Consider the following 23,142-nt stretch of genomic DNA (forward strand, 5'->3'; position numbering starts at 1 on the left):
TAAAAGATGATTAGTGAAAAACAGAATTTTGTATGTAAAAACTGTGAGTCACTTTCTTTCCAAATTGTCCAATTAAAAAGAGTTCTCGAAAGATATGAAAAAGGACAAATTGGATTGGAAGGAGTCCTTAGCCAACAAAGATATTCAAATGATAAAAGTGGTCTTGGTTACTCAAAGTTTTCCAAACCAAGTACCAGTAAAACCGTTTTTGTTAAGGCTAAGGATCAACCATCCAAAGTGAAAGTAAACAATCCCATAGTTGTTCATCACTATCCTAAAAAGAAGAGATTTCCTAAAAAGAAATCTTATGTTCCTAGATATAGAAGCAACTTTGAACCTACTTGTTTTTATTGCGGAATAATTGGTCATACACCAAATGTGTGCTATGTTATAAATTTCAGCGTAGCAAGTGGGCATTATGTATGGGTAAATAAAGACACTAATTATGAAGGATCCAAATCAATTTGGGTACCTAACAAAACTTAATTCTATTTTGTAGGTATGCTTAAAAACCACTTTAAACCTCTGGTATCTTGACAGTGGTTGTTCCAAGCATATGACAAGAGACATTAACAAATTTTCAAATCTAGCATTAAAGGCCAAGGGTTATTTCACATATGGTAATAACGACAAAGGGAGAATTCTTGGCATAGGCAAAGTTGGAGCACCACCTTTCACATCCATTGAAGATGTCCTTTATGTCGAAGGACTAAAGCATAATCTTCTAAGTATTAGCCAACTTTGCGACAAGGACTTCAAAATCAAGTTCACCAAAGATGAATGCTTGATTGAAGATGAAGTCTCTCATGAGGTAAAACTCAAAGGTACAAGAATTAATAACATATTTATGATTTCCCTTGATGATGTTTCTTTGAAGGTAAAATGTCTTATGGTAAACAATAATGAGTCATGGTCGTGGCATAAAAGATTTGCACATATTCATATGGAACATTTGAATAAGCTTATAAAGCATGATCTTGTTATTCGTTTGCCCAAGATAAAATTCGTCAAAGATAGGATTTGTGATGCATGTCAAAAGGGGAAACAAACCAAATCAACTTTCACATTAAAGAATGTGGTGTCCACTATAAGGCCACTACAATTGTTGCATATGGACTTATTTGGTCCATCAAGAACAAGAAGCTTCAGAGGTAATGTATATGCTTTAGTCATTGTTGATGATTTCTCTAGATACACTTGGACTTTCTTCTTAGTGCTGAAAAATGATGCATTCAAGGCGTTCAAGAAATATGCGAAGCAAATCCAAAATGAGAAATCACTAATTATTGCCTCCATAAGAAGCGACCATGGTGGAGAATTCCAAAATGCCACCTTCGAAGAGTTTTGCGAAGAACATGGAATATTTCATAACTTCTCGGCACTAAGGACTCCTCAACAAAATGGAGTCGTGGATATAGCGGGGTTTTCGTTACCTTTAGGTTTATTGACTAAACCAAAAGTAAACATACAATTCGAGTCGCCACCGCACTTTTATTTGTCCAAAGGAAAGGCTAAAAAGAGAACAAAAGCCAAGTAAGAAGTTTTTCAAATCAAAAACTAATAAAAATGTCAGAGATCTGGGTAAGGGGGTTGGTTATGAAATGGGAAGGTTTTACGCACCCAAAACATCCTTAGTACTCTAAGGGAACCCTTTTTGCAAATATGTGTTGTAGGTTGGTATTTGTGAAAAGATTTTGTACAAACAAGATTAAAGGGATGAGAAGAGAATAGATTATATTTACAAATTTTGTTGTTTGAATGGATGAACCCATTGCCTACGTACCATCACAAAGAAGGCTCAAAACCTCGTAGTTCGGGGTAAAAATCTCAAAGATTGGTGAATTGATTTGATCAAAAGCCTTAAGGTCTTTTGTTATCAAAGGGAGAAAACTCAACCTAAACCAACAATCCACCATGTGAGGAAGGCTTCAACATACTAGTGAGGGGTTAACCCTATAATAAGTATGGAAGACTTATAATCCAATCACTAAGAATAAGGTGAGATTTACATCAACCACTATGATAACTCAAACCTATGACTAATGTTTATGAAAAGGTTTTAATAAGATGGCCATTGGAACCACAAAAGCAACTTGAAGTGAGTTATATTTATAAGTTAAAGGTATGAGGCCTAGTCGCTCTTGAACTCCTTTAAGCATAGGTAAGTCCTAATTCTAAGTCCTTTCTCCTTTTTGCATTTGGTTCACACCAAAACAATACAAGACAACAATATATATATATATATATATATATATATATATATATATATATATATATATATATATATATATATATATATATATATATATATAATAATGAGCGCAAATGAGCCAAAGAAAAATGACATAAACATAAAATATGTGCTCAAGTGACCAAAATAAAAAGCAATATGAATAAATGAGCAAGAAATAAATGGCATTAAAAGTAAAGAGCAAGAAATTAAATGCTTAAATTAAAGTTAGTAATTAGTGAAGTTATGTTAGTTTGTCATAAGACAGTGTAGCGCTATGTTAAGCAATCGTAAGTGGACTAATGTAGTAGTCACACCTATCTGAGGCCGGTCAATAAAAATATAGGCAAATAAACACAAGTTAAAGATCATGACTAGTAAGTCAAGCTCCACAAACTTGTCATGCCAAAACAAAAGGGGAAGGGCCTTGTATGGACTTTAGGTTATTTGCTTGACCAAGAAGCAACCTATCTTGGACACAAAACAACTCACTTGATCATGGATCAAGTTGAGTTTGGTTTGGATCAAAGAAGGTTAAACCTCTCATTTGTCAAGACCAACCATAAGACATTAAATCATTGGCCATTAATGAAAAGAATGGGATGAAGATGAAAGGGAGGGAAAAAGAAGATAAATATCAAATCCAATTGATCAAATGTGGATCGAACCAACATCAATCAATGCCAAACAGAAAAGAAATGAAGATTACAAGTCAACAAGTCACAAGTCAACAATAATTTTTTGATATTTTTTTGAATTAAAATAAAATGCAAATATAAAATAAACAAGTAATACGTATTTTGCATCATAAGAGAAAGTGGAAGTTCATTATTTTAACTATAAGATATAATCAAATGAAGTAGAGAAATGGAACTTCAAATATGTCTTATTGAATTTCACTCTTACAAATAAGTAGTTACATAATATCATAATAATTGAATGAAGTTTCAAAAATGTAAGTTTGGTTATATGATCTATAAGACTATTATACATGTGTTTTTGTTCGAAAGACAGAATCGTTGTACTCTTCATTCAATTATTATGATATTATGTAACTACTTATTTGTAAGAGTGAAATTCAATAAGACATATTTGAAGTTCCATTTCTCTACTTCATTTGATTATATCTTATAGTTAAGATAATGAACTTCCACTTTTTCTTATGATGCAAAATACGTATTACAATAATGAGAACTACTCCAACATGGTAATGATTATAACAACAAGTGATTTAAAAGATATTATCTAAGTAAATGATGTTAATGCATAAATGTGATTAGGAATGTGGATAGATAAAGACAAATAAAGGAAAGCAAGCAAATAATGTAAATTAAAAAAATGATTAGATAAACGTGATTGTATTGAAATACTGTGAAAAGCTTATAATAATGAATAACAAAAAATGAAAACTTAAATTGAGAAATAAACTTAAATTGCAAGATAACAAGTACAAAAGATATAAGTTGTAATTCTATTGAAATTTTGTGTGTCTAAATTGAAGGTTTAAGTATATTATAGGAGCCATAATGGCCAATCATATTGAGGTGACTACATAGTATCGTAGTCTAACCACTAAAATCATGAGCATAATGGACTACATATTAGCGCTGGACAGAATAAAGAAACCCAGCCCAAACCGACCAAACCATGTGGCCCCTTAGACACCGGTTCGGGTGAGTCGGTTTTTCGGTTTGACGGTTTGAATAATCTTGGGTTCACATGGGTTAAACCGGTCGGTTTAGGTTTGAATTTATGGACCAGATGATATCCTAAACCGACCGGTTCAGTAGAAATTATGTTATAGACCATAAATTCCTAAATCAACCGGTCGGCCCAACCAAAACCAAGACTCTCTCTCAGTCTCAAATCTCAATTCATTAGTTCCACTTCTTCGTGAGATTCATACGCACAAACAGCAACGTTACTCCGCTAGGGTTCATCATTCTCTCAGGTAATCGGTTGATTCTAGGGTTCATCCTTTCAATTTCCAGTTCGTGGTTTCATCGTTTAAGAACTAACTCTTTCTACCTTCCAATTTTTCGGTTGATGCTAGTTCGTGGTTTCATCGTTTAACGAAGAACCGTCGCCGTCCATTATTCAACCACAAATCACCACCGATGTAAGTTACTCCTTATCTTTCTTTCTCTCTTTCCCTCTCTTTCTCTCTGACTATGGTTGAAATGTTAAGTTTGGTTGAACTATTTCTGATGGGTTTGACTTTGTTTTGTTTTAACTCCGATTCTAAAACTGCTTCTTCAGATTGATTTTGTGAAGGTGTTGTCGGTAAATATTGTTCCTACTCAGCTCGCCGACAACTTCCGGAATAAGAAGCCTGAGGTTTTACTCTTGGCCGTTATAAACTTCATGTTATCTATAGCTACTAATAACTAGCTGTTCAAATAAAAAGTGATTTTTAAAAAGTGATTTTTAAAGCTATAACTACTGCTATGAAGAATCATTAGTTACTGCTATGAAGAAATAATCATTTTCTTACACAAGTTTGAAATCACTTTTTTCAAGCATTAACAAATAGGCTCTTTATCATGCTAGTCTTGCATCTGACAGAAATAAGTTTAAGTTGTTATAGAGGAATATTTGTTTTTAGAATTAGTTATTTGTGATTGGGGCAAGTATTTTTGAACTACTGTTTTTGCAGCCTCATTGTTTCTGTTTTATTTTCTATTTATTTTGTACTTTCTTGATATTTCAATATGATTATAAAACTATTTCATTGTTCAGTTGTTTGGGTTGTGTGGCATTATTAGTTTTGAGTAAGCTAAGCTATACTTGATGGTTTGAGTTTTGTGGTATGGTTCACATTAGTTCTGGTTTTGTTTTGAATAGCTTTTATACTGATTATTATGGCTTGTTTGAATATTATGAGAATGGTTGGACATATCAAGATATTACGATGCTTAGGTGTTGGATCATAAGTCACACTTCATTTTAATAGTTGTTGCTTTTAATCCTAGGATTTAAACCTTTTAATTATAAATTTGAATTGAGGAATTCAATTTTTATATCTTCTCCGTTAGAGAATTCTTACTTCCCCCAATGTTGAAAACTTTGTTAGTTCATGTAAAGTTTATTATTCTCTTTTCTCATTTCATCTATTTGTATAGATATATAAATATAGATGATATACTTAAATTTTTACCTTAGCTGCATATTGAAATGTTTTTTTTGTCAATGTCTGAACCTCATCAGTCTTTTTGATTACGTTATCTAGTAATTTATATGCTGTTTCTGTCATCATATTTGGTTTATAGGGTGAAAGTATGTGCAAATCAGGCCTAACATATGTTTATATGTACATCTTTTAATTTGAAATTTGCTTTACACAATAGATCTGTCCAACTGTAGTTTGTTTTGGAAGTCGTGTTATTTAATTTGAAATTTGCTTTAACACAGAAAAGATGTAGACTAACAACCAAGTTTGTTTACAAAGTCTTGAATATTCGATAAAAATAAAAAAAGAAATGAAAATTTTAATAATTATGAGGCATGGTCAAGAGTGATTTCAATCTTGGTTGCTTCTAATGGATATCTGGTAACACAATGTGCTGTTATTGTAACGAGGAACAATATTCTAAAGGTAATTGGATGAGTCCTGCCGCCAATGGAGCGCGGCAAAAGTAGCTTGCAAGGAGTTGGAGTTCCTAGCTTGCAAGGAGTTGGAGTTCCTAGCGGAGTTGTAGATCAAGGAGTGAGTCAAGGTAATGCCATCACCTGTCATTTTTATACTGAGTGTTTGTTTAATAAGTGATACATGTTATGCTGTCATTTTTAAATGTATGAATTATAGGAGCAGCTGCTGGTACTGCACTCCCTCCACTTCGAAAAAGGAAACTTAATGCTAGTGGTAGTAGAAAAACTTCTATGGTTTGGGAAGAGTTTAACATTTTACCGGATGAGCCTGAACCTATAGCCGCGTGTAAACACTGTCATAAAAGGTACCGATGTGACCCTAAAACACATGGTACTTCTAACATGCTAGCTCACTCGAAAGTGTGTTACAAAAACCCTGCCCTTTTGTTGAAAGACCCCAATCAGACAAACCTTGTAAGCGGCGAGGGTGGGTTTTTAGTTCCAACTAGTCAAAGGTTTAATGTTGCAGCCTGTAGGAAGGCCATTAATACCTTTGTTATCCTTGATGAACATTCCTTTAGAGTGGTTGAGGGTGTTGGTTTTAAGCAAATGTGTAAACAATTGCAACCCCAAATGGCTATCCCTACTAGGAGGACCGTTGCTAGGGATTGTTTTCAGCTTTACCTAGCTGAAAAGTCACGTCTTAAAGCCTTTTTTAAATCTGATTGTACTAGGGTTGCACTAACCACAGACTGTTGGACTTCGATACAAAACCTTAGTTATATGGCCACCACTGCACACTTCATTGACACTGCTTGGAAGTACCAAAAAAAAATTATTAGTTTCTCTTTAGTTCCAAATCACAAAGGTGATACCATTGGCATGAAAGTCGAGGACGTTTTGAGGGAATGGGGGCTTAGGAAAGTGTCTACAATTACCCTGGATAACGCAACAGCAAATGATGTGGTTGTGAGTTATTTGGATAGAAGACTTAAGAGCAAGAATGCTTTACTGGGTGTAGGTGATTATTTGCATATGAGGTGTGCTGCCCATGTCTTGAACTTGGTAGTGAGAGATGGTGAAAAAGAACATGAAGGGTCTATTGAATCAGTTCGCACTGCTGTTAGGTTTGTAAGGTCTTCTCCACAAAGAGCTATGAAGTTTAAGGAGTGTGTTGAACTTGCGGGCATAACTTGTAAAAAAAAACTTTGTCTTGATGTTTCTACAAGGTGGAATTCCACTTACCTAATGTTGGATGCTGCTGAAAAGTTTGAAGCTGCATTTGACAATATGATTGATGAGGATCCTGGATACATCGAATATTTTGACCTCCTTACCGGTCCACCCGGTTCTCAGGATTGGAAAAAAGTTAGGGCTTTTGTGGTTTTCTTACAAACCTTCTATGAGGCAACCAAAGTGTTTTCAACTTCGCAAGAAGTGTCCTTGCATTTAGCTTTTCATAACTTGTCTTCAATTTTGTGTGAGCTTCAAGAAGCTTCATTTAACTTGAATTCTTATGTGGCTCCAATGATTTCACATATGAAGGTTAAATATGATAAGTATTGGGGGGATGTGGGAAAAGTGAATCATTTTCTTTACTATGGAGTGATCTTTGATCCTAGGTTTAAGTTTAACTATATTGAGTGGTCTTTTAATGATATGTATGGGCATTCTAGTGACCTTGCCAAGAAAAATATTGAATGTGTCAAAACTAGTTTGTTTAAACTATATAATTGGCATAAATCTGATCATGATAAGAATGTTGGGGCTAGTCCTTTAAGTGCACCAGGGAGCACTTCCCTTGGAGAAGCATCTTCCCAACCAAAAGAACCATCACCTTTTACAAGGGCTAATGCTTTTAAGAAACATCTGAAGGAAAAAGACACAATTGAAAATGAAAATGAACTAGAGAAGTACTTAGGTAACCCTTGTTGCGGGGAGGGGGAAAATTTTAGTATTCTTAATTGGTGGAAGGAAAATTGCACCCGTTATCCTATATTAGCAACCTTGGTTCGGGATGTGTTGGCAACACCTGTTTCTAGTGTAGCCTCAGAAAGTGCTTTTAGCACGGGGGGGAGGATTTTAAATATCTATAGGAGCTCTTTGAGTCCAGATATGGTCGAAGCGCTTATATGTACTCAAAACTGGTTGAAGCCTTCTGACAATGATCTAAATGTCCTTAATATGACTGAAGAATATGAGATTAGTGAATCAATTGTTTCAGGTACGTTATTAATGAAAACTTTGTCTCTTTTAACATTATTTTAAATATTTGTTAAAATTAAGCCTCTTGTTATATGTTTAACGTATGTTTAAACAACTTGTAGAGTTTCAAGTAGCTACTGGTGGAGCAGCTGCTCCTACACAGGCTGGGCCTGTTTAATTCTCGCCTAGGTATGAAAAATATAGTTTTGTTTTATGTCTTACATTGGTTTAACTATACTGATTTGATTTGATTTGCAGCTGTGAATTTTTGAATATTTTGGAGTCACTTTGTGATTCAATAAGACAAGCCTTTCTTTTTTGGAGTCATTTTTTGAAACTAAGGATGGAACCGTTTCAGTAGCTACTGCGTTTGCTGGTCATCAGGAAGGTAATGCCTCTGCATAATGTTCATGGATCATTTGTTATGTTTATTTATTTCAGATTGTTGTTATTTATGAGAATCATGTTTATTTATTTCAGATTGTTGTTATTTCATATTGCTGTTGTTATGAGAATCATGACTCAGAAACTTTTTGGGCAGACTTTTTGGGCAGCCACTGCTGCTAGTTTCATAACAATTCAGTGTTCGAAATGTTACATTTTTTTGGTATGCTTCTGTTTTAATCTCATTCGCTTATGTGCTATTTTTTTATCTGAAATATGACTGGTTTTTTTCACTCTTACAGACTTGGGGATTAACAAATCTATATTCATTAAGCCCAAGACATTTCACCTTACAGTACTAATGCTTAAGCTGTGGAATAAAGACAGAGTGGGGTATACTATACTATATGTTAGGTTTGATTATGATTATGATAATTGATTGGTTAAGCATCATTAATCTGTACCCTTAATCATCAATAATACAATTCAATTTTTTTTCCTGTTTTGGATTTGAATGAACTCTTACTCAACCATTTTTCTATATACTTTTTTTATGCATAATGTTGATGAGATTCAATTTTTTTGTTTTGCAGGCATATCAAGAGGAGACTGAATAGCTCAAGCTTCTTGCTGAATGGAAGAGAAAGAAAGGTGGATTCAGAGCTACCATGTTTGTTTTTGGTGAGTACAAGACCATTGTTCTCAAAGTTTACCTACTGAAAAGAGGTTTCTATCAGTGGTAGCAAACCCTGTTAACCTTGTTTCTGTTATAGGAAACTTGGTGGCGGCTCAAGTTGCGACAGAAATCGGTTGGAGCGAGTTTGCGATTTCAATGTTTTCACTAGGAATGGTACATTATTTGCAGGTCAGGACTGTTCAAGAAAACTATAAAAAGGTTAAACATTACATGGTGGATCTACTCATTCCCTTTAACATTCCTTGGTCTAGCTTGTGCTGAATATGCTCATGAAGTGAAAACAAGCATGGCCTCTGGTTTAATGCTGCTGATATGTATTGTGTCTGTTTTGGTTTTTGTTTTTCTCATGCTAACTAATGTTGAATATGATAATGCTGAAGTTCTATCTAATTACACAGAAAGCTGCAATAAAGAAGATGGACATGAAAGCATCAAAAGAATTTTTTGCCGAGCTTAAGGTGTTAACGCGTGTTCATCACTTGAACTTGGTAATAGCTTATGAAAAGAATTTGATTTGATTTTATCTTTTGTTATAGAAATTGTTATGCACTAGCTCTTATATATACGATTGTTGATTGATGATCATCTATAGGTAAGGTTGATTGGATATTGCATTGAAGGTTGATTGGATATTGCATTGCCGGAATGGACTTGTCTCTTACAATATTGAAAAATGCACACACTGCTAGAGAACTAAAATGCACGCCAAAATTGGACTATACTTTTGAATTAGTAACTCCTGCAACTGCACAGCCTTGGTTTTTCACAAGTCTCACCGATGTATTGGACGTTGATTCACATGTAATCTTTTCCATCGATCTTTTGTATTTACTTTAATCCACTTAATCTATTTTTCACACTTTTTTGGCCCCATTGCAATTTCCTGTATTATATACAGTATGAAAACAAAAGATTCAAAGCTCAAAACAAAACTTCCAATTACGAAAATAATTTCAAGCATCTTGCTTCTGCAAATAAACCTTTTCTGAGACCAGTATCAGACATAATAACATATCATCTCTCTTACTATTACTATCCATGCATAATTTGTTGCTCTACATCCCCATTCATCACAGAACTGTGATGATGAACCATATACCACCGTCCATTATGGAACTCAAAGACATTTGTTACATTGAACGGCCCTGTATCCATGTCAGCAAGATAGATATAATATGAGTAGAAATTTAGAATACAAATGTTAACAATGATTGTTCAATCCATTTCCGAAAAATGCAGCAATTTCATAAGTTTTAAGATATATTGTTTTATTTTTTTGTTCATAAGTAAACTAAAAGTTTAAAGACTAGTATAAAATTGTGCTATTTAAATCCTAGATAAAATCCACTTGTGTTGGGTTTATTTTGGAATGAGCTCAATTATTTTTAAAACCGAATAAACCGCATTATGAAACCGAACCGAACAAAACCGAAACCGAACAAAACCGAATTGCAAACCGGTCGGTTTTAGTTATGTTTTTTCCAACCGATGGTTAGGTCGGATTGGGAATTTGGGCCCGAAAACCGATCCAACCCAACCGATGTCCACCCCTACTACATATGCAAATGATAAATTACTTTTAAACTCTAAAGCTTAATTTATTTTAACATATACTTTAAGCGGTGAAGAATACAATATAATAGAAAAATATACAACTAAAAATTAAATTTGGGATATTCTCAAAATTCATTATAAAGAAATAAGTCATGTCAAAAAAGAAAGAATAGACCGTAAAAAAGTTTGAAACCTTTGAGATGAAAGAAGACGAAACAATTGACAACATATTTGTAATACTTACCGTCATTGTAAACAAACTTCAATTTTTTGAAAAAACTTATATAATTTATCAAAACGTCATAAAAATACTGAGAAGTCTTTCAAAGATACGAAGATCCATAATACAAAGATTTGAAAAAGTTGAATGGAAGTCGTCTAGAGACTATTCAAAATCGGTATGACTCATATTTTGGTTTATCTCAACATCAAAAAATATTTAATGATAGGATCAAAGAACCCAACACTCAAAATATTTTCAAACAGAAAAGGAAAATGATTTTCTAAAGACTAAATTTAAAGAACTAAAATGATATTTTGAAATTTGTAAAATCCACTTAAACCTTTTAAAAAAATCATGAGATCTTAAATAGGAATTTTTGACAATACTAGAATAGGTTTTAAAACTTAAATTTTTTTTTATAAAAACTTATCTGTTCCACAGAAAGAAGGAGAGTTATAATATATAAAAGAGAATTTAAAAATATTTCTTTTAAAACTCTTTTTTTTTTTTTAAGAACATGGTATATTTTATACTTTTTCATGTCCTAGACCACACAATAAAATAATAAAGACATTACAAGAACTATCTTAAATGAATCAAATATTTAGAAATATTGTTGAGCTAAGGCTATTAACACCTCTTGTTACATTTTAAATCGAGATTCTGTCTTTCATTGAAAAATTAAAACGGGGCATTCGAAGAATCGAACTCCGGACCTCTCGCACCCAAAGCGAGAATCATACCACTAGACCAAATGCCCTGTTGTGTTTTACGTGTGAAATAATAAATTTTATTTAAACATATTAAATAGTATTCATACTAATTATCGAAACACACGATTCCTTGTCCTACCCAATACAAAACCTTATTTGAAATTGTTTAAGTTAAGGTATTAAACTAATATTTTATAAACTTGTGGGAGTGAATTATCTATTCCTTATATTTCGAAGTACTTGACAATCTCAAATTTTTAGAGATTTTATGTAAATTTGTCACAGTTTAACAATAATAAAATAAATTGAGGATTTATAATTTATTTAATTGTAGTTTATTTTTAATAAAATGTAAGTCTATAACACAAATTACCACTGATCAGCTAGTCATAGAATATTTAGATAAAAATATGTTGCTTTGAATAGTGAGAAAAAAGATAGATGAATATTATGATGGTGGCTGAATGGAAGTATCAGGTAAAACACTATAGATGATCCAAATCATTGAAAAACTTATAATGCATTATCATGATTTAAAAGAAAATTAAAATAGAGTTTGTCGCATACAAAAAATAGATAAGCAATTTAGAGTGTTGATGGCGGGTTTTATTTAAACAATTTTTAAGTTAAATAATACATGAAATAAATATAGTTAATAAAAAAATAAAAATAAAAAAATAAAATATAAGAATAATAATAAAAAAATATATTAAAAATATTATTTTATGAATTTATTTGTGATTTTAAAGAAAATTATACATTAATGAATCAACAACAATTAAGTTTTATCTCATTAACTGGGGTGGCTACATCGCTCAATTTTTGCCATAATATTCTATCAAAGTTTATGTTTCTATCCAAATTAAAGATTTTTTTAATAACTTCTGATAATTTTTCTAAATCTTCCATTTTTTTAATTGTTTGTCTTCTTTCCATCTACTATATTCTCCTTATTACATAATTTATCGATCTTCTCTCATGCTCAAATCACCTAAGTTTATTCTTCCACCATCTTTTCCACTATAGGCAATACGTTGACATTTTTTACAATATATTTATTTCTAATTTTATCATGTCGAGTCTTACCACACATTCATCGCAACATCATCATCTCTGCTACACTTATTTTATTCTCATGTTGATTTTTAACCGTTCAACATTTTATCCCGTACAAAAAATTTTAGGTCTTATCGCAGTCCGATAAAATTTTCCCTTCAACTTGAGCGGTATTTTTGCATAACATAAAGTATTTGATGTTCTTCTCCATTTCAACCACCAAACTTGAATTCGATGATTTACATCCACTTCTATTTTACCATCATTTTGTATTATGGACCCGAGATATTTAAACTGTGTTACTTAGGGGATAATATGATCTCCAACTTTCACCTATACTCCGTCTTACTTCTACTTAAGCGAAAACCATGTGTTTCTAAAACTCGTCTCCAAATTTTCATCCTCTCATTTAAATCTTCCTTTGACTCTTCAAGAAGAACTATATCATCTGCAAAAAGCATTCATCTTGATGCTAGCTCTTGGATATGTTTCATGAGTACAGTCGAAATTAAGGTAAAAAAGTATGGACTTAAGATTCAACCTTGATGTGAACCAATTATATTGGGAAACTCATCTGTCTCTCCACCTTTGTCTGCACACTAGTCGATACTCTTTCATATATATCTTGAATAGCTCGAATATAAGCAATCTTAACTCATTTCTTCTATAGGGTTTTCCACAAAATCTCTCTAGGTACTCTATCATATGCCTTCTCCAAGTCAATAAAAATTAAGTGCAAATCTTGTTGGTTCATCTGATATTGCTCCATCACACACCATAATAGATAAACCGCTTTCATGATCGACCTTCCAAACATAAAATCAAATTGATTCCCATAGTTTAGTCTCTTTTTTTAATTTCTGTTCAATCACCATTTCCCATAACTTCATGGTATGACTCATAAGCTTAACACTCTTATAACTTGCACAATTTTATATATCCCTCTTGTTCTTATATATTGGATTTAAGGTGTTTCTTCTCCATTCCTTCGACATGCGTTTTGACTTCATAATTTCATTAAAGAGTTTGATGAGTCACTCAATACCTTTTCTCCAAAAACTTTTCATACTTCAATAGGTATATTGTCTGGTCTAACCACCTTATTGTTACTCATTATTTTCAGTGTTTCCTTTACCTTCTATTTCTGAATCCGACTTTAGTAATTATAGTTTTGATCTGCTTCTCTAATGTCGAGTATGCTGGAGTCCGATGAGATATCATATCCTTCATTAAATAGGTTGTAAAAATACGTCTTCCACCTATCTTTTATATCTTCTTGTATTTGAACCAAGACTTTGCCTTCTTCATCTTTAACACACTCCTTTTGATCCAAATCTGTAATCTTTCATTCTCTTCCCTTAACATGCTTATATAGAAAATTTTCTCCCTCCTTGATTCCTAGAGATTGATATAATCTGTCAAAAGCTTGGGTTCTTATTTCACTCACTGCGATCTTGATCTCATTCTTAGATTTCTTGTACTTTCCCCATATTTCAGCATTTTTACACCTAGACCAAATTTTTAAACAATTTTTTTACTCTAACTTTACTTTGGACACTTTCATTCCACCACCATGATTTTTTACCCCTAATTTCAAAACCTTTTGATTCACCAAACGTCTCATTAGCCACTTTTCTAATCTTTTGGACCATCTTATTCCACATATTATTTGCATTTCTTTGTAGTTGTCCAAACCCTCTCTTCAAAATCTTATGTTGAATTTTTTTTTGTTTTTTATCCTTCAAATGTCATCACTTGACTCTTGACACTACCATATAACTTCTTCTCTTTGTTCTCCCCTTAATTCTTAATATTATAAGACATGCGGGATCCACAATTAATATTTGAATAAGAATAAATTATCTACGGATAATCAATAATTGATCTGGACCGTCCAAATTTTATAATAATAAATTCATAACTTAAAGTGCATTTTCCTATGATGAAAAAGATTATGTTTTTCCACCTTAAATACCATCATCACATTGCAATCTATGAATACCTTAAATCCAAATTTTATAGTTGGTTTTATCTTTAAAAAAAATAAATTTTTTCTTTATATTTTCAATGAATTTTATAAAAACATTTTTTAAAATATTACAATTTTTTAAATCTATCTTTTCTAAATTGAAAGGTCAATTTTAACCTCCTCTAACATATACAACCATTATCGGGAAAAAATGAAAATTAAAACATGATTTAATTCACAATTTTTTGAAAAACTCCCTTAGAAATTTTTTTCACAAAAAAATATAACACTAAAAATCATTTTTTTAAAAACTGAAAATAACGGGTCTTTAAGTAGGGCCTTGGTTTCCTCCAACGAGGAAAACAAATCATCTTGAACCATTTGATAAAGTAATAAGGTAAATAAACTAAACTATGAATATTATCATTTAAACAGGTTTAACATTCATTTTCATCTATAAAAAGCATAGTACTGTCTCTAAGTTTTCTAGACAACAAATTCAACTGGCAGCAGAGAAACAAAACCAAAAACCTGTCCAAATAATTATATCTGTTAGCAAATGTTGCTCCCTGACTAAACAGTTTACAACTAATACAGTTAAACAAGGCTTCTTATAAAACACTCCAGTTCGGTGAATTACTCCTTGCTAAGATAATGTTGTGGTATTGCTCCTGGATCAAGTTCCCAGAAGCCTCTCAGATTGTTGTCATGTTCTTCTGTAAGTTTGAAAGCAGGTATCTTGTGGGAGAATTTGAGCAGCTCATTCATTGAGATCGTCATGGTCATCGTTGATCCTCCGCTATTTAATTTGCCCTTAAAAACTGAACTGTAACCATTTACCTTCTCCAGAAACAAAATGTCTGTCCACATATCACCGTCTTCAATGATTTCCACTATGTCGTACTCCCAGTTTTTCAAATCAGAACGTTTGATTTTAGTCGTCCAGTCCCTATACAGTGCCCAAATTTCACCCTTCCGCGGAAAAATTTCATATTCTTTGTTCTTTTCAACAGAACTAGCATGCACCAGATGTGAAACAGAATTGGTGTTGCTGTAAGTGCATATCTTGGCACTTGGCTTGATTTTAAATCTTCCACAGGAAATGATCATATCTTTATCATCCCATCTAATAACTTTCTTAGGTAGCCGGCAATCAGTAAGATAAAATACTTCCAACTCAATTTTTGGGCCAATCCTCCTAACCCCTTTAATCTGGCCGTAGTATTTTGGAAGTTCATCTTCGTCACCATAAAATGCCCAAATCTGGCCAGCCTCAAACTTTTCATGAGACCTCTCAGCATCAAATTGGTAGAACGAAGGGTCTGGAACTTCAAAAGAATCTTGAACCGAAGCTGATGGAGCACCAACATCATCTATATGATCAACAAGATCCTTCTTCTTCTCTACTGAATTGCTTCTTTCCAAATTCACCTTGGCAGAAGATGCAACGTTCACTTCTAAATCATCAGGAGTGCCAATCTCTTCTATCGGCAAGGATATAGGATCGAGTTCATAAGATCCTTCAGGCACGCCTGCTCTTTCCTGACCAGTCATTTTAAAAGATGGAATCCTATGAGAGAATCTGAACAACTCAGCTGGTGACATTTGAAATGGTTGGTTACCTCCATTCGTAATTCGAGAGAAGAGGCTCACATAACCTTTCAACTTGGCCAAGTATGCAACAATTACTCCCACGCCTTCAACATAATCCGACAAGATCTCAACATATTCCAAATCATACTTCTGATGAGATTCAGCATCCGTATACCATTTAATATCCCAATTCTTAAAAAGAGCCCAAGTTTCTCCTTTTCTAGGATACACTTTAAAAGTAGTGCGGCTAATCCTTTCCCATAAAGTCAGATGAGAGAACATCGGTTGATCTTTAATGGTTACAGTCTTACCAAGTTTATATTTACCACAGGCACTTGGCAGGTTCTCCTCGATCCACTTGTGTTCATCTTCGCCATCAGGATCTGCCTCGAGCCAAGTTATCTGCATCTTGAATCCAGGAGAAAAAACTTTTTTGATTAGAGCGTAGAATCTAGGCATGCCATCTGTATCATCATAAACAGCCCAAATCTGCCCGGGAGTGAAACATCCCTCTTTCTTGTCTTTGTCAAAGTCACTGAACTCTGGATCAGGATAAACAAAACCATCCGAGTGATTTGATGATTTGGAGTCTGAATGCTCTGAAACTTCATCTATCTTTGAGCTGCCCGCTGTTTCTTTTCCCCCCACCTCCTTAATTTTCACATCTATATCTTTTAAGCTCTCTTCAGAATAATTTTTTTGCTTTTGCTGCTTAACCCCTTTCAAATCATCTTTCAGACCAGCAGCCAAACCATTCTGATCATCCGTTTTAGTTTCCTCATTATTTTCACGATCACTACACGGTGAAGCACTTTCCTTACCCTGTTTTGAAGGTTCCAACTCACCTTCATCGTCACTTATATTCTCGTTGTAGGAAACCTGGTGCTTTTGCCGTGTAGATCTACGTGGACGCTCTTCTCTAGAAGTCGAAACACCAGGAAAACCGTTGCTAAAAAATGTATCATCTTCAGATTCAGAATCAGTGCTGCCTATAGACTCAGAACTTTCACTGGAATGTACTACATGCTTTCTCTTTCTCTTTCCATTTGGCTTTACAGAGACATTTGAAGTAGAGTCTTTCTTATGATGAGATTCCTTATTGGACCTCTGAGCATGCAGACCACCTTGAGATCCAACGTCAACCTTAAAAGTACCAGGATGCGGAGTATTGTTCTGATGGCCAAAAGCTTTATGACTTGAATTAGTTGCCGGTTTGGTACCCTGTGCACCCACCTCATATGCAACGAAGGGCTTACTGCAATGTTGACAGCGAAGAGATCTATTTAAAACTACCCTGTAATACTCAAACTTCACTGAACAAAATGAGCACATAGTCCAAAAAGTAGGCTGGACACCACCATTAAGCCCCTGCTGAGTTGGCTGCTTAGACTGCTGAGTTGGCTGCTTAGGCGGCTGTGGTGGTGGCGGCTGTGGCTGCGGCGGTGGCGGCTGCTGAGGATTTAGGTTTGTGTAAATGGGCCGGAAATTAGTTTGCATCACAGGATTAAAATTCACAGGAACACTCCGTTGATGAGATGGCATGGCAGTTCTGCTCATTGAAAACTTGCTTAAGGTCATGTTAAGTAATGCTCGTTTTTCTCTATCCAAAAGAACTCTTTGAGCTTCTCCAATCAGCTTAAATGCAGATTCTGCACCAGCAAACTTGTTTTTGTCGGGATGGAGTTGAAGAGCAAACTTCTTGTACTGCTTCTTAATTATTGCATCATTATCATTGCGATCAATTTGTAAAACTTTATACCAGTCCACCACATTTGTAGTACCCAGTAATTTTTGCTCAGCAGAGCAATGCACATCACAAACAACAAGCATTTGAGTGATATTCTCCAGATTGGGATATAGTTTCTGAGCCTTAGTGATAATTGTACGAGCCCCTATGAAATCTTTGCTTTCCATTTTCTTTTCAGCAATATCCTTGGCCCTTAAGGCCTCTTCTTTATTGCAGTCCATCAAAGTCCAAATTTCAAAACCTAATGAGTGATGACAGCAAGTTCTATACCCAACAAAGCATAAATCCCCTCCAAAAACTACAGCCCTCACATTCAGATTGACCCTGCAATTTATGTACAACTTATAAATATTATATTCCACATCAACCAAAAACTCTTCAAAAAAGGAAGGAGTTGTTGATATTGCAAACAGATTTCTAAACATAAAATTTATGAATCAGTATTTTGCCGACCACCACAAGTAGAACTAGATAAGCAGTAAGATTTTCACCCAAAAAAAAAAAGATTAGCAACAAGATATTCTTCATATCTTATAAAAGGTGGGATATCTGAATTAATCATACACAACAAGGAGAATATAGAAGAATTACCAAAATAAGATATTTTCTTCCTCTTTTAACTGAACTACATTTCTTGTTTGTTTTGGGGCCACTCAACCCCAGGCGAAAAAGATAGAGTAAAAGTGCACAAAATCAATACAAATGTAAGGGTGAGAATGATCAAATCTAACATCAATAAAGCTACGGGTGAGGTTTGTTAATCTGAAAATAATCAAAACACTTTGCTTAACAGACTTTAGTTTGACTCACAATTTCTCACTGCCAAACTGCAGGTGTAAGCCTTCAGGTGGGCTTACAACATACCCACTTTCTATGGCTAAACCTTTCAACTAAAAAAATTAAATGAATGGAAAAAAAATTAAGACTGTGTAATCTCTTTTGTTTCCCTTATTTTCTCTGTTCCCCCCTCTCTTGAGCGTGATTTCTATGTCTAGTCTAAAACTGTCATCCCCAAATTTGCTTCGAATCAAAATCGGACTTGATGCAAATCTAAACCAGAAGATCCTTCTAAAGTCTCTCTGCTTTATCAAGATTCAGAATTGAAACATCTACATTTCTCTACCAGATTAATGATAAACAAGTTAAAAATAGCCAATTTAAATTTAATAATCAAGAATAGTTCGATTTTTGACGTACAAAACAAGAAGGAATTAGGTAGGGGTGGCTTTCAGCAAAGAAATTGGATGATGTGGGGTGCCGCATATGACACGGAGGGCATAAAACTTGAATCTTAATACGCCGAATCAGACATATAAAAGGAAATAACACATGGTTGTGAGAGAGGGAAGTGAGCAAAAATATCGAGAGAAAAATAAAAACAAGCAAACACCGACACGTTCAACAAGAGATATACATTTCTATACCAGATTAATTATAAACAAGTTAAAAATAGCCTACTTAAATTTAATAATCAAGAATAGTTCGATTTTTTACGTACAAAAACAAGAAGCAATTAGGTAGGGGTGGCTTTCAGCAAAGAAATTGGATGAGGTGGGGTGCCGCATATGACGTGGCAGGCATAAAACTTGAATCTTAATACTCCAAATCAGACATAAAAAAGGAAATAACACGTGCTTGTGAGAGAGGGAAACGAGTCAAAATATCGAGAGAAAAATAAAAACAAGCAGACACCGACACGTTCAACAAGAGATATACGTTTGTGAACAGTGAACATGTGCTTTTTTAATTGAGGAATTAAATGTTGATCTCGTTCCTCTCATATATATAGATATAAAAACAGTGAACACGTGCCGTTTTTAATCGAGGAATTAAATGTTGATCGTTTATTATGATCAAACAGTTAATATTATAGCATCTTAAACAGTGTATGTATACATATATGAGTATTTCAACCCAACTAGGATATATATGAGTATTGCCTCCAAGCTTAAAAATTTCTAGGTCCAGTGAAAATAGTCTACAACATTTAAAAAAACAGCTCAACAAGTCTTAACAGATAAAAAGCTATACCTACACTATCACAAATCAAGAAGAAGAAAAAAAAAACATCAAAGTTCAAAAACCATCTCAACATAAATAGTGATCAAACTTACTATGCCAATGACACCATTTACAATACCAAACAAGCAATGTTCAACTTCCAAAACCTGAAAGAAAAAAAAAATAATTTACATGCAAAACCCTAATCATTTCACAAATCCAGAAACGGTCAACAGGTAAGATAATATTCTAATTAATACTGAGAAGACTTCAAAAAAATTAAAAAAACTACCATAACAACTAAGTAAAACACTGAATCATCAACGAATCAATGGGGAAAGTTCAATAAATTTGAAGATATGAAAATTTTAGGGGGAAATTATTAAAACCCTAAATTCGGTAAAGGGGAAAATGAAACGAGTTAAAGATAAAAAAAAAATTTGAAAAGAGAAAGGGGTTTGAAGAAACCTGGTAGGGTTTGGAATTGATGAAAGGAGAACCGAAAAATGAAAGGAAGAAGGAGAAAGAAAAATGTGCGAGTGTGTTGGTGCGAGTTGAAAAAACACCTTCGCAATAGTACCATTTTGTTATTATTGATACTAGTAGGTAGTTAGAGGGTTTTGTTTTGTTCCTATATTGCCATTGTGATTCTTGAATTTCAGTGTTGTTTTCATTGTAATTTCTTCCAACTTTGAGGGTATATTGTCTAAATTTGATCCAACGGTCCATATTTTTTAATATATTATTTTGATCCAACGGTTTATATTTATTGTCTGAACTTGATCAAACGGTCTATCTTTAGCATTTGAATTTGATCCAACGGTCCATATTTTTTAACTATTAATATTATTTTTAATATATTATTTTGATCGAACGATCCATATTTTTTCTAATTTTGTTTTTCAAGTATGATTTTGTTTAATCATTCAACCACTCTTTTTGAATTTTTTACTCAAATAATTCACTTTTTTTAAAAAAATCTAAAATAACCCTCTTCTTAGATTATTTCCCAAACTACCCCACTTTAAAAAAAACGTTATAATGTAGGTGTCAGATCAATTGAATTCGCTACAGCACATGGTGTTGTCAATCCAATTGACGCCCATGTGTATAAAGTGAGAGGATGCGCCAATTGGTCTGGCGCCTTCGTGTATTGTGTAATTTTTTTTATATAAATAGATGTGTTGGGTGATTCATTTTTTCACATCTTTTTTCATTATATTGCAACACATGTTTCGTCTTCATCGCCGCTATGGAAAAGTGATTTATTCGAGAGACAAGCCTCTGATGGAGATGTTGTTCTATAACATTTGTCGTTTCGAGCAACTAAATGGGGAGTTGGTTCGTTGGTTAGACGAAAACATACTTAAAGGCGAAAAAATTAGAAGTATTGAGAGACTCGATGTTGTACGTGGTTGGGTGCGAGTAAATAATGATAAGGATGTTTGGACCATATGACATCAATTTGATTTTTATGATCAGTTAGAAATGTTGTGGTTAAGTATTTTTATCTGTTTTGATATTTGTTTTTTGTGTTGTTTATTCAGACCTGTTCGATTTTAAGTGTGTTTAAGTTGGAGTGATGTTTGTTGTTAACCTTGTTATATATCAAAACGCTATTAATATATCAAAATTAAAGGTTACAAACATTTAAAGGTGTTAGACGATAGTACCGATCTAGAAGGGGTTGAATAGATCAGTTTTTGAAATTTAGCGCTTTTTAAAATTGTTTTCAACGGTTGCAGAAGCACCCTAGATTATAATCGTCTAAACGATCCGTTAATGAAAAGATCGGATATGCATGAAACCGAATGGAATAACTACGATAGAGAAAATCAACCACTATCTAACTCAATCGATTAACTACCACAATCCTTGTTATTGTTACCTCTAACAATACGTTAACACAATAAGAGAACAAGTAAAATATTAATAGATTTGTGTGAGATTAGTTTTATCAAACACTTGGAGTGCAGTTCACACCAAGTATCAATTTCACTCAAATTAAAAGTCAATACAAGAGAACAAATGATCAACACCAATCAACCCTTAGTGTTGTTGCAGATCCTATTCGGTTCTCTCCCCTTGACTCGAGTTGAACTAAGTCCTTCAAGTGCTTCGACCAAACCTTCGGTTACAGCTACCTTATTGCAAGAACGCTACATTCTCTAAAACTTCAGCTCGGTTGATTTCAAATGCAAGTCTTGAACCCTAAGCTTTCTTCACAATCCTCCGGTTACCGTTACTTGTTTGACCAAACCCGTCGTTCATCAAACTTTAGGCCAATTTAGTATTTGAAGGTGCCAATAAAATATTGGCTTTGATTCCTCTGATTTGCACACACAACTTCATGTTATGTTAGATGAATGATATGCATGAGTGAAGCGATGTGATTAATATATGATGATGATTCATGCAATGATTAAGCTGGATGCTCATATAAAGGGAGGAGAGTATTTTAGGCTAGTATAATGGTCATACAGATGTGATTCTCTGACACTTACTTCAAGCTGAACAGTTATTGTCACACCTTTGGATCATGTCTGAAACATAGAGGGTTCTTGTACATGCGTAGCTTGCCTCTTCCCAAATATACTGAATATTTGCACCAACTTCCTCAATCATAGGTTATGGAGTAGTCTCATCATCTAAAGATCTCAAATTGGCTTGCTATAGTGTCTCAAAACTGTATTCTCTTGATTAACCATTTCTGGGAGTGATTGACTTCTCGTGCTCCTGGGGTGGCCTGCCCCAATATGAGCCTTGAAGTAACGTTGCCCATATTCAGCTTATTCAAAGATATTTGTAGAATCTCGATGTGGTTGCCCCATATTGACTGACTACTGAAGATATTTGAGCTATAAGATATTAGAAGAGTTGCTCAACATTCTCATTATGTAAGCTTTCTTGATGTCAAGTGATTGTTTGCATGTAAAAATCTCATTTTGAAAATGATAAGTGTAGTGTCATGCTCATGCAAGTTTTGAAACTCAAGTATGTTCACTAAGATTATGATATATAGTGAATGAGTCACTGATTAAAATGCCATATCAGTATCAATACAAATGACAAGAAAATCGTTAGGAGTCAACTTTGACACGATCTTACCATAGTATGCTTTTGAAATAAATCATGCTTCAATTAGGTCTTTTGAGGGTTGTACTATGGTATGGTTCACAGTT

General features: G+C 33.7%; 2 protein-coding genes, 1 long non-coding RNA gene and 1 other non-coding gene across 5 annotated transcripts; 2 read left to right on the top strand and 2 right to left on the bottom strand.

Moving 5' to 3' along the window:
* The first annotated feature begins 4,060 nt into the window (after window positions 1-4,060).
* LOC127079106 (uncharacterized) lies at window positions 4,061-5,384 on the top strand. The gene is made up of 3 exons (XR_007787899.1): window positions 4,061-4,181; window positions 4,284-4,349; window positions 4,490-5,384. It is a non-coding gene; the product is annotated as an uncharacterized LOC127079106 (long non-coding RNA).
* Window positions 5,385-5,849: 465 nt separating this feature from the next.
* Window positions 5,850-9,956, top strand: LOC127113920 (zinc finger BED domain-containing protein RICESLEEPER 1-like). Its single transcript, XM_051046511.1, has 10 exons — window positions 5,850-5,946; window positions 6,036-8,042; window positions 8,146-8,212; window positions 8,282-8,411; window positions 8,504-8,630; window positions 8,710-8,800; window positions 9,001-9,088; window positions 9,181-9,302; window positions 9,503-9,592; window positions 9,697-9,956. The coding sequence occupies exons 1-3, from the start codon at window positions 5,850-5,852 to the stop codon at window positions 8,199-8,201; spliced, it is 2,160 nt and encodes a 719-aa protein (XP_050902468.1). The 3' UTR covers window positions 8,202-8,212; window positions 8,282-8,411; window positions 8,504-8,630; window positions 8,710-8,800; window positions 9,001-9,088; window positions 9,181-9,302; window positions 9,503-9,592; window positions 9,697-9,956.
* Window positions 9,957-11,569: 1,613 nt separating this feature from the next.
* On the bottom strand, window positions 11,570-11,641 carry TRNAP-UGG (transfer RNA proline (anticodon UGG)). The gene has a single exon. It is a non-coding gene; the product is annotated as a tRNA-Pro (tRNA).
* A 3,398-nt stretch (window positions 11,642-15,039) lies between these two features.
* LOC127079111 (uncharacterized) lies at window positions 15,040-20,585 on the bottom strand. 2 transcript variants are annotated; one of them, XM_051019535.1, is made up of 3 exons: window positions 20,429-20,585; window positions 20,074-20,127; window positions 15,040-18,283 (listed from the first exon to the last, which is right to left on the bottom strand). In XM_051019535.1, exon 3 carries the CDS (start codon window positions 18,178-18,180, stop codon window positions 15,256-15,258), a length of 2,925 nt encoding a protein of 974 aa, XP_050875492.1. In that variant the 5' UTR covers window positions 18,181-18,283; window positions 20,074-20,127; window positions 20,429-20,585; the 3' UTR covers window positions 15,040-15,255. The 2 variants fall into 2 exon arrangements, with proteins under 2 accessions (XP_050875492.1, XP_050875500.1); XM_051019543.1 differs by lacking the exon at window positions 20,074-20,127 and having other exon boundaries at window positions 20,429-20,564.
* Between the last annotated feature and the right edge of the window lie 2,557 nt (window positions 20,586-23,142).

Source organism: Lathyrus oleraceus, chromosome 1, assembly GCF_024323335.1.
Source record: "Lathyrus oleraceus cultivar Zhongwan6 chromosome 1, CAAS_Psat_ZW6_1.0, whole genome shotgun sequence".
Taxonomy (NCBI): Eukaryota; Viridiplantae; Streptophyta; class Magnoliopsida; order Fabales; family Fabaceae; genus Lathyrus; species Lathyrus oleraceus.

Bases quoted from the DNA above. Each gene is read 5' to 3' on its own strand.
- LOC127079111 (XM_051019535.1), bottom strand. From the start codon at position 18,180: ATGGACTGCAATAAAGAAGAGGCCTTAAGGGCCAAGGATATTGCTGAA.
- LOC127113920 (XM_051046511.1), top strand. From the start codon at position 5,850: ATGGAGCGCGGCAAAAGTAGCTTGCAAGGAGTTGGAGTTCCTAGCTTG. The intron at 5,947-6,035 runs GTAATGCCATCA...TATGAATTATAG, and splicing joins AGATCAAGGAGTGAGTCAAG to GAGCAGCTGCTGGTACTGCA. The intron at 8,043-8,145 runs GTACGTTATTAA...AACAACTTGTAG, and splicing joins TAGTGAATCAATTGTTTCAG to AGTTTCAAGTAGCTACTGGT.